Source organism: Aythya fuligula, chromosome 21 (genome assembly GCF_009819795.1).
Source record: "Aythya fuligula isolate bAytFul2 chromosome 21, bAytFul2.pri, whole genome shotgun sequence".
NCBI lineage: Eukaryota > Metazoa > Chordata > Aves > Anseriformes > Anatidae > Aythya > Aythya fuligula.
The window spans coordinates 2,299,916-2,310,938 of record NC_045579.1 but is presented as its reverse complement, the minus strand read 5'-3'; the positions used below and the strand labels follow the sequence as shown (position 1 = coordinate 2,310,938).

Below are 11,023 nucleotides of genomic sequence, written 5' to 3'. Positions count from 1 at the left end.
AATAATAATAAAAATAAAAATAAAAAGTGAGGCTGGGATTTAGCCTCAAAAATCCAGAAAATCCCAGAATTCTGAGGGTGGGAGGCTTGGATTTGGGCTAATCTTCCTCCAAAAAGTGATGTGTGGCTGGAATTTGGGCTAATCCCCCAAAAATCCCCATGAGGCTGGGATTTAACCTCAAAAACCCCCAAATTCTGAGAATGGGAGGCTTGGATTTGGGCTATTATCCCCCCAAAAAAAGCGCAGTGGGGCTGGGATTTGGGCTAATCCCCCTCCAAAACCCTTAGGGTGCGAGGCTCAGATTGGGGCTAATCCTCCCCTAAAACAAACCCAAAACCCAAAACCAAAAACAACCAAAAAAAAAAAGGGTCAGTACTGCCCCCCCTCCCTTGGAGGACCGCGCCCCCTCCCCTCTCCCTCTCGGAGGACCGCGCTCTCTATGGTCTCTCCCTAGAGCGTCCCCGCTCTCGTCATCGCGGCGCGCCGGGCCGGTTGCCATGGTGACGGCGGCCATGGATGGCGGCGGGCGGCCCTCGGGCCTGCAGGCCGCGCTGCTGGCGGCCAGCGCCGCGCTCACGGCTCTGCTGTGCTCCGCCTACCGACACAAGGCCCGGCAGGCCCGCGGCCTCCAGGTGCGTACCGGGACCCCCCGGGGCTGAACGCGAAGCCCCGAGCCCCGAATTCCAGGCCCGGGCCTAGGCCGCGGCCTGGTTCCTCTGCCGCCGCTGCTAGGCCCCGACCTGTTGCCTTCATCCTCCTCCTCCTCCTCCTCTCGTCCCGCAGGGTGCCAGGAGGCTGCGGCTGGACGGGGAGCTGCGGGCCGTGCTGCTGGAGGCGCCGGGGCGCTGCGTGCCCTATGCGGTTATTGAAGGTAGGAGAGGGGCTGGGGGGGGGGTGAGGGGCTGCTGACCCCTCTCCTCCCCTCCTCAACCCGAAAAAAGCATTTTTCTCATCAAAATCCCAGTCCTACACGCACCTTCTGGCTGTCAGGTGCCACCTTGCAGCGTGAGGGCTTGGTGCCCCAGCCCCCCTCAGTGTCCGTGCCCCCTTCCCTGTATGAGGACTGCTCCCCCCCTCCGTAACCTCTCCTCAGCCAATGTATTTCACCGAAAAGAAACTTTTTTTCCTAAAAATCCCAACCCTACGTACACCTCACGGCTGTCAGGCGGTGCCTCACAGTGTGAGCACTTGGTGCCCCGGCCCCCTTCAGTGTCAGTGCCCCCTTCCCTGTATGAGGAGGACCCCCCCACTCCCATAACCTCTCCCCAGCCCCTGCATTTCACCAAAAAAAACCACACTTTTTTCCTAAAAACCCCAACCCTACACAGACCTCCTGGCTGTCAGGTGGTGCCCTGCAGCAGGAGGGCTCGGTGCCCCGGCCCCCCTTGGTGTCTGTGCTCCCCCCCTGTATGAGGACAACCCCCTCCCCCATTACCCCTCCCTAGCCCATGCGTTTTACCAAAACCCCCCCTTTTTGCTTAAAAATCCCACCCTACACCTCACGGCTCTCAGGTGCTGCCTCGCAGTGCGAGGTCTTGATGCCCCAGCCCCCCCGTATGAGCACAACCCACTTGTTCCCCCTCCCCACCCTGTGCATTTCACCAAAAAAACCCCTCTTTTCCCTAAAAACCCCAACCCTACACGGTGCCAGCTGCCGCCTTACGGTGCTGAGGGCTTGGTGCCCGTCCCCCCTTTGGTGTCTGCGCCCCCCCCGACCCCATAAGCGCTGGCTGTGTTGCAGGCGTGGTGCGCTCGGTGAAGGACACCCTGAGCAGCCAGTTCGTGGAGGATTGCCGCGGCGTGGTGCAGAGGCTGACGCTGCAGGAGCACAAGATGGTGTGGAACCGAACCACACACCTCTGGTACGTGCCCCCCCCCGCCCTTTATGGGATGCCCGCACCCCCAGGAGGGAATCCCGTGCAGGGGGGGGGGTCCGTCAGTGCTTCCAGCCTCTCCGTGTGGCCTCATCCGCGATTTCACCGCGCCCCGACGGCCTCAGCTCGTGGGATAACGCCTTGAATTTACGTGTGGTGGGCACTGCTGCTCGCTACTCGCTTTGTCACAGCCTCAGGGGTGACGGGGGGGGTTTAACGGGGTGTAGCTGTCCCCATGTGCTGTGACAACCCTCGCTTTATGCCGCTGTTGGCCCAACCCCGGAGGATTTCCCCTCCGACTCTGGCTTTATCCCCCAGGAATGACTACGAGAAGGTGATCCACCAGCGCACCAACATGGCCCCCTTCGACCTGGCCCCCCCGGAGGACGGCGCCGGCGTCGCCGTGCGGGTGATGAAACCTCTGGAGGCCGCCGAGCTCAGCCTGGAGACGGTGCACGAGAAATTCCACCCCTCGGTGCAGTCCTTCACCGACGTCCTCGGCCACTACATCAGCGGCGAGCGCCCCAAGGGCATCCAGGAGACCGAGCAGATGCTGAAGGTGGGGACGCTGCTGACGGGCGTGGGGGAGCTGGTGCTGGACAGCGACACCGTCAAGCTGCAGCCGCCCAAGCAGGGCCTGCGCTACTACCTCAGCAGCGCCGATTTCGACGCCTTGCTGCAGAAGCAGCAGGCCAGCGTCCGCCTCTGGAAGATCCTCGCCTTCCTCTCGGGTTTCGCCACCTGCACCCTCCTCTTCTTCCTCCTGCGCAAGCAGTACCGGCACCGCCGCGAGAGGAGGCGGCTCCAGCAGCTGCGGGAGGAGTTCAGGCAGGCCCAGGAGCTGCGGCTGAGGCACGAAACCGCCGCCGAGGTGCCCAAAAACGCCTGCGTCATCTGCCTGAGCAACGCCAAGGCCTGCGTCTTCCTGGAGTGCGGCCACGTCTGCTCCTGCACCGAGTGTTACCGCGCCCTGCCGGACCCCAAGGCGTGCCCCATCTGCCGGCAGCCCATCGCCAGGGTGGTGCCGCTCTACAACAGCTGAAGCCCCGCGGCTGGGGGAGGTTTTGGGGGCATGAAAGCCCCTAAAGGGGTTTTCTCGCTGGTCCTGCTTCGGTCGGGGCGGATGGTTTTGTGGTGGTGTTGGTTTTTGTGTTTTTTTTTTTGTTTTCTTTAGGAGAAAATCCTGGCTGGGGAAAGGGAGGTTGTTGAGCAGAGCGGGGCGCTTCGGCTGGGTGCAGAGGAAGGCGTGCACGGAGACACAAAACCAGCTGAAATACCCCCAAAGTGGGGAAAATTCGGTGCCCAAAAGCTGCTGGGAGGCTGCGGCCGGCGGGCAGCACTGCCACCTAGCAGCAGCTCCTCCGCCCCCCTGAGCAGGACGACTTTCTGCAGAGCTTCTGGGGGGTTTTTGCGCGAGCATTGGGGTTTCTGCGAGGAGGGGAGCGGCGTTTCCCTCGCTCCTGCCGCTTGTGGGTTCCTCAGCGCGCCGGGACGGGACGAGGAGGAAGTGAAAATGGGATTTCTGCCGCCGGGCTTGAGCTGGGAGCTGGGACGGGCTGTAAAATAATAAAAGTGGCTGAGAGGAGCGTTTGGCTCGGCTCGTGACCTCCCCGTGGCCCTGACGGCACCGCCTCTGCCTCCCCACCCCCTGTAGGATCAGGGGAACCCCCCCCCGGGGTTTCGGGGCAGGGCTCTGCCCTCCCTGGTACTTTGCCCTCTGGTTTCCAGCGTGCCTGAACCCTGCTCTCGGGCTCGTTTCAGGGGAAACGCTTTGTGCCAGGAAAATGGGCGAGCAGCGGGCGGGGTTTTGGTGCCAGGAGAAACCCCCCCCCAAAAAATAACCCCCTTCTCCGGCGGCCATAAAAGCAGAGCGGGACCCCACTGCCGGGTAGGGCCGCGTGCAGGCGGGCTGTAGATGGCAGTGCCTGCCTGCTGCGGGAGGAGGAGGCAGAAAAAAAAGCAGAAAAGCAAAAAAACAGCTGCCTCCTGCCCCCTCCTCGCCCTTCGCACGCTGCTGCAGCCCTAAAACCGCCTCACCTCGGCGTCAGAGCCGGGACCCCACTTTGTAGGGTCGGGGATTTTAGCCACAGCCACCGAGGAGCCTCTTCCCACCCTGCTGCCCCCTTCCCTGCGCAGCGAGCGGCAGCACCCCAAAAAAAAAAAAACAAAACAACCCTGTCCTGCCAGGGGACCGCGGGGATGTCACCCCCCGGGATGTGGGGAGCCTAAAAATAAGCTTTTGGGGTGGGGGCAGCGCTGTCCCCGCTGCCTTTCGCCTCCTGTTCTGGAGCTGCTCCCCGCTCCCTTACGTAAGGAGCTGGCAGCTCGGGGGTGTCGGGGGCGTTCGCACGTGGCGCTGCCAGCGCAGGGGGACGGGGACAGGGACAGGGACGGGGGCAGCGAGCCCCAGCCCCATTCCCCCGGCCTTCACCTGCCCCAAAACGCCCCGTTGTGTCCCAGCATTGTGCAAATAGGTTTTTTTTTTTGTCCCCGCTGCCACCCAGAGCTCTGGGCTCCCATAGATTGGTTATGGGGTGGCTTCGGGCTCCCCATAGATTGTTATGGGGTGGCTCTGGTTCCCCATAGATTATTATCGGGCAGCTCCAGGCTCCCCATAAATTGTTATAGGGCTGCTCTGGGCTCCCCATAGATTATTATGGGGCATCTCTGGGCTCCCTGTAGATTGTTACAGGCTGGCTCCAGGCTTCCCATAGATGGTTATAGGGTGGCTCCAGTTTTCTTGTAGATTGTTATGGGGCATCTTCAGGCTCCCCATAGATAGTTATAGGGTGGCTTCAGGCTTCCCATAGATTGTTATGGGGCAGCTCCAGGCTCCCCATAGATGGTTATAGGGTGGCTCCAGTTTCCCTGTAGATTGTTATGGGGTGGCTCCAGGTTCGTAGACTGTTACAGGGCAGCTCTGGGCTCCCCATAGACTGTTATAGGACATCGCCAGGCTCCCCACAGACTGTTATAGGGGGAATCTCCAGGCTCCCCATAGATTGTTATAGGGCAGCTCCGGGCTCCCCACAGATGGTTATAGGGTGGCTCCAGTTTTCCTGTAGATTGTTATAGGGTGGCTTTAGGCTCCCCATAGACTGTTATAGGGCATTGCCAGGCTCCCTACAGACTGTTATAGGGGGAATCTCCAGGCTCCCCATAGATTGTTATAGGGCGGCTCCAGGCTCCCCATAGATTGTCATGGGGCAGCTCCGGGCTCCCCACAGATGGTTATAGGGTGGCTCCAGTTTTCCTATAGATTGTTATAGGGTGGCTTCGGGCTCCCCATAGATTGTTATAGGGCATCTCCTGCCTCCCCACAGATTGTTATAGGACATCTTCTGCCTCCCTATAGACTGTTATAGGGCATCTCCAGGCTCCCCATAGATGGTTATAGGGTGGCTCCAGTTTTCCTATAGATTGTTATAGGGTGGCTTCGGGCTCCCCAAAGATTGTTATAGGGCATCTCCTGTCTCCCCATAGACTGTTATAGGACATCTCCTGCCTCCCCACAGATCATCACGGTGCATCTCCACTCACCCCACAGACCATTACGGGACACCCCCAGCCACCCTGGCGGTCTCACCCCCTCACCCCTTCACCCCCTCACCCTCCGCGCTCCCCCTCGCCTTGGGGGCACCCCTGGGGATCCCCTCTCCCCCCGGGGCCACCCCTCCCGGAGGCGTTCCCTCTTATCCCGTTGCCGGGGTGGGGGCCGCTCCCCGCTCCGCCCCGCTGCCCGCCCCTCGCTCCTCTATCGCCGCCGCCGCCGGTGCCACCGGAGCGGAGCCCCCGGAGCCGCCAGAACCGGGCCGGGAGCGGGCCGGGATGTGACGGGGCGGTCGCCCCGCTCCGCCGAGCCGCTGCCCCGGGGGGGGTTCGCGGGCCCCCCGAGTCCCGGGAGGCTGTCGGGGGGGGGAGGCGGCACCAACGGGCCCCCCCCTCCCGCCGCCGGGTGTCCCCCCCCCACCTCCCCGGGGATGGCGGAGGAGGGGTCGCCCTACGGCGAGGGGCAGCTGGCGGGGGGCGCGGCGGGGGGGGAGCTGCCTTTCCCCGTGCGCCTCCGTGGCCCCGACGGGCTCCTGGCGGCCGGGCAGGGCAAGAGGCCGCCCAAACTGGGGCAGATCGGGCGCAGCAAGAGAGGTGGGTACCGAAATTATGGGGGGGTGGGGGGGGAAACGGGAGGCTGCTCCGGGGACCCCCCCTCTCCGGGGTGCGCGCCCCGCGCTTTTTGCGCGCTCGGGGATCCCAAAGGTGCGGCGCGCCCCCCCCCCAGGGTCCCCTCGGTGAACCTGCTCCGGGTTGGGGTCGTGCTCTGGGGATGCTCCCCCCTTGTCCTGGAGATCCCAAGGGTGCCCCACATCCCCCCCCACCCCCCCAGGACCGTTCCCCCCACCCTGGGCACCCTCCGCATCCCCTCCCCGGGACTGTACCCCTGGGGTGCTCCCCATGCCCCGGGCACCCTCCTCATCCCCCCCCCAGCACCGTGTCCCCCACCCTCAGCACCATCCGCATCCCCCCCCCCCGGTACTGTCTCCCCGCCGGGCTCTGCCGCATTCCCAGCCCCGCTTTTGTTTTCATTTTTTTTTTTTCCCTTTCTTTATATTTTTTTTTTCCTGCTTTCCAGTGGTTATCGAAGACGATCGGATCGATGACGTGCTGCAAAACCTCTCCGAAAAGGCCCCTCCCGGGGTTTAATACCTCTCCGGGGACGTTCGGTGAAAACCAGGGGCTGGGGGGGCGGTTTCCAATATCCCAGGTTTTGGGCAAAAATTAACTAAAACCAACAACAACAAAAAAAAAAAGCACCGGGAGAAGCAACGCGCCGGGCTCGGAGCGCCGTCACCGCCAGCACGCCGCGCAGGGGATGCGGGCGACAGGACAGCACAGGATCCCCGTCAGGTGCAAAATCACATCCAAAAAAAAAAAAAAAAATTAATAATAATTGGGGAAAAAAAAAAAAGAATAAAACCTGCTCCAAAATCCTCCCCCCCCCAGCCACGTCCACGAAGGCTCGCGAGGGACGGAGGCGCTGCGGGGTTCCTGCGCCGGGGCCGGCGAGCGCAGCGCCGGGGCTCGGACCCTGGGGTGGCGCCGAGCGGGCGCCTTGTTTACACGAGTTAACCTTGCAAAAATGAATCCGTGCACTTGGAGGTACCGTGCTACTGGTTCTGTTCTTCGATTTCGTTTGGGGTTTATTTTTATTTTATTATTATTATTTTTTTAATTTTGTTTTTTTTTTTTTTTTTCCGTTGGTGTCTTTCGATGTTGGGAAATGATATAAAATATATATAGATATCTATATTTCGGTCGCGTTTTAAGGTTCGCAATGGAATGCGTGGCGGGGGGGGGGGGGAAACAAAACAAAACACAACTTTTATAAAGGAGCGGACTGGAGGGAGAATCGTGGTTTTATTTTTTAAAGCTTGCACTTCTTGGTTGCTGTGAGCAAACGGCTCTGTGCAGACGGAGATTTTATATGTACGGGGGGGGGGATGCTCGGCCTTTTTAACAACCATGCAGTCTGTAGTGTGGGTAATTTTTTTTTTTTCTGATCTTGTGGCAGTTTCTTCTCTTCAATGGACTGTATTAAAAAAAAAAAAAAAAATCGATCAAAAATTAACCTGATGGATGTAATCATCACAAGAGTGCCAAACGCTGGGTGCCGGGGAGCCGCGTTTCCTGCCCAGGCTTTGCGCTCTCGCGGGCAGCGCCAGGGCTTCGCTCGGCTCCTACGCCTCTGTCGGTCTCTCGTGGGGTTTCTTTGACTTCTCTTTTCTAGTCTTTCTTTTTAACTCTTTTGCATGACATGCAAAAAAAAAAAAAAAAAAAAGGAAAAAAAAAAATACAAGCACCTCTCCTGCGAGGGCCTATTTTATTGTTTTCTGTTTGCGACTCTGAATGACAGACCTCAAGCCAGGTTTCCTTTCCTCCTTTTCTTAAATATCGTGTATGGTGCACTTCTCCTCCACTACACAGGGCTATTTCTGCAATGTACCAATAAAAAGGAAAATGAGACAAAAGCAGAGCGAGCCGGAGGTGCCGTGCTTTGATGGGGGCCGGGGAGGGGGCACGGCGCCGTGACCGGGGCCAGCGCGTCTGAATAATTGATTGCCATTAATATTTATTGGGGGCAGGGTTATTTATTTTGTTCGTTTGATGGGAAAACACCTCTGGGGGAGGAATTCGGGGTTAAATTCCTTGTGAGGCTGCCCAAGCAGCCAACGGGGGGGGCACGGGGAACCCCAAAACAGCTCCGTCCCCGCTGCTCGCAGCAGCTCGCACTGACCCTCAGCGCCCACAGATCCAGGCACTCCCCTGGCAAAGGCACTGATAAAATTCAGAAAATTGGGGCGGTGTGGTGGGGAGGCCCCAGATTTCAGAAATCCCCCCAAAAAAACAATTGTGCGGGCTCATCCCCAGGCCCCAGGTGCTCCAAGAAGCCACGGCTGAGCCCTGAACACGGAGCTGGGGGAATTGGGGACGGGGGGATTCTTAGGAATAAACATCCCACAGTAAAACCTGCTGCTGGGCAGAGCTGGTGCTGCCCTGCAGAAGCAGGAGGTGCCCGAAAGTGGTGCCGTGATCGCTCCGTGGGGTGGGTTTTGGTCTCAGCTTTCGTGATTTTGGGGGTTTGGAGGCAGGGTGGTTTTTTGGGCATGCCTTACCCCGTGAGTGCTCACCCTCCTGCACACACAGGACAGCGTGGCTGCTTATTTCTCTTTTTTTTTTTGCAGCTTGTAATGGGTACAGGATGGCTGGGAAGAGTGGCTAAAACATTCCCTTAAAAAAAAATAATAAAATTCAACCTGTTCGTGGTGCTTTCCCCTCGGGTTCAGCCGAGGTTGTGGCCGTGCAGCACGGGCAGCCCTCGGCGCTGGGATTTCCATCCTGGTGACCCTGATGAACAGGAGGTGGGCACACAGGAGGGTTTTTTTCCCCTAAATTAATGGGTTTTACCCCAGGCAGCACCCGCGGGGTGTCTGGGTGCAAGCAGAGCAGGCCGCACCCGCAGGAAAAACCAACCACGGCTGGATGCAGCCACCAGCACCCGCTCCGATTCACCAAAACCCCTCCGTTTCGCATCAAAAACCCGACCTGCGGCCCTGGGAATTGCCAGGCACATCTCCAATTTCCTCCCATCCCAAATCCCAAATCCCCTCACGCCCAGGAGGAGCTGGGAGGGGGGGGGGAAGGAAGCAGAGAAAACCGGAGCCTGAAGCAGGGGGGGAGCCGAAAGCAGAGGCAATCCTGCTGAACTACAGCCCGACCTTCCCCATGCATCTTTCATGCGCGGCGCCGGCCGCGGTGCTCAATAAATAATGGGGTGGGAGCGCACGGCGGGGCCCGGGGGGGACGGAGGCAGCCGGGAGGATGGGGGGAAAAGGAGAGGAGCGTGGTGGTGACGGGCAGGAGCCCGCCGGGGTTCCCCGGCCACGTGGAGACGCTGCCCCGAAGGAGGATTTAAGGCTTAAGCCGGGGGTTATGGCGTGCATTATTTAGCAGATGGCCCCGCGCAGCCCGCGGGCTCCCCGGTGACCTTGGTGGGGCGAGGACGGATCCGGTGACACGGGGCTAAAGGGGACGCACACACACACCCCACACACACCACACACACACACACACACACGACCCTTCCTTGAGCTGGCTCGGAGCAGCTCCAGCGCTGCATCCCCATGGAAACCGCACCAAATAAAAGCCGGGTCCAGCCGGCTGCTCTCGGTAGGGGAAAGGAAAAAAAAAAAAAATTAAGGAAAAAGCTGAAACGCGAGCGGTTTGTGGGTTTGTGGCTTTATGGCCGGAGAGATTTGGGGAAAGCGGCCCCAAGGTGCTGGGGGGCGAGGTGCTGAGCTCCCTGTGGTGCCTGCAGGATGGGGGCCCCACAGCCAGGTGTGCGCATCCATCCCGTGTCCCTGTGGGTTTGGGGTCTGGGGGTTTTGGGGATGGGGAAGGTGCCGGGGTCCTTTCCAGCCCCCAATGCAGGTTCCAAATCCCCACTGCAGCAACCTTGGGCAGCATCACCCCTCGCATCTGGGGCAGGAATTCAAGACCTGGTGTTGGGAAGGGGCAGGGATCCCGCCGGGAGCGCCCTGGGTTCGGATTTCCCTGGGATGCCAACGGGGCTGCTCCGTCCTCGGGGTTTTCTCATGCGACGCCCCTACGGGCTCCGCCATTCCCAAAGCAGCTGAGGCAGGACTGAGGCAGGCCATGCTCTTATTTATTTATTTACTTATTTATTTATGGGGAAAAAAAACGTTTCTAACCTCAAAACAAAGCCTCTCAGCCCCATGCCCGAAGAAAGGAGCTGCGCTGCCGCGGAGCGCTCTCGCCACGCTGCCCTGCGCGAAGCCCCGGCTTGCAAAACCCCACAGAAAAGCGCGGGCACCCACGGTGCCGCCTGAAATAAATCCTCGTCCCCCACCAGAAATAGGGCACGGCAAAGTAGGGCAGCGGTTCCCTGCGAAAGCCAGTGCTTTAGTCCTCGTGCGGGGAGAGAGGGGTGGGATGCGGCCGCCAGAGCCACGCAGCCGAGGCAGGGGACGGAGCTGGTCCCATCCCGCCCCAAAAACAGCCTGGGGGTGGTGGGGATATTAGGATCTTATCAGGGTTTGCTGGGCCTTTCGCCCTTTGGAAGAATGGGGAGATTTTCCCCATTTTGGCGAAAACTGGAAAAAATCGAGAGGGAAAGGTGAAAACCAGGGGAGCCTCCCGGGGGGTTTCGGATCCCAACCCGGTAAAACCCCGGTGCGGGGGGAGCAGGGCTGGTGGCAGAGGTTCCTCATTGAAAAGCCACAGCTGCTCAGAACTGGGGGGTTTCGGTGACCTTTGGTAGGTAAAAAACACACAAAAATGACACAAAAACGGTCGTTCTGACGGCATTGGGGCCCTCCTCGTGCCATTGGTCCTGCCCCGACCTGCCAGTAGGGCCGTCTCCATCCCCGTGTCCCCACACCAAAGGGATTTCGGGTACATCGTGCCCTGGGGGTGCTGCCCTCCCATTGCCCCCTGTTCCAGGGTGTTCGGGGGTTGTGTGTTTTTTCTGAAGTGGGTCATTCCCATAGGATTTGTGCTCTGCTCCAGGAGAACAGCACGGCCCCAAGATGTTGGGGTGCTGCCTGCAGCAGCCGATGCTCCCCCAGCACCAAGCC

General features: G+C 59.8%; 2 protein-coding genes across 2 annotated transcripts; both read left to right on the top strand.

The window, feature by feature from the left end:
* The first annotated feature begins 508 nt into the window (after positions 1 to 508).
* On the top strand, positions 509 to 3,454 carry MUL1 (mitochondrial E3 ubiquitin protein ligase 1). The gene is made up of 4 exons (XM_032201706.1): positions 509 to 632; positions 784 to 871; positions 1,742 to 1,862; positions 2,193 to 3,454. Exons 1-4 carry the CDS (start codon positions 513 to 515, stop codon positions 2,914 to 2,916), a joined length of 1,053 nt encoding a protein of 350 aa, XP_032057597.1. The 5' UTR covers positions 509 to 512; the 3' UTR covers positions 2,917 to 3,454.
* A 2,198-nt stretch (positions 3,455 to 5,652) lies between these two features.
* Positions 5,653 to 6,822, top strand: CAMK2N1 (calcium/calmodulin dependent protein kinase II inhibitor 1). The gene is made up of 2 exons (XM_032201433.1): positions 5,653 to 6,017; positions 6,502 to 6,822. The coding sequence occupies exons 1-2, from the start codon at positions 5,855 to 5,857 to the stop codon at positions 6,570 to 6,572; spliced, it is 234 nt and encodes a 77-aa protein (XP_032057324.1). The 5' UTR covers positions 5,653 to 5,854; the 3' UTR covers positions 6,573 to 6,822.
* The last annotated feature ends 4,201 nt before the right edge of the window (positions 6,823 to 11,023 follow it).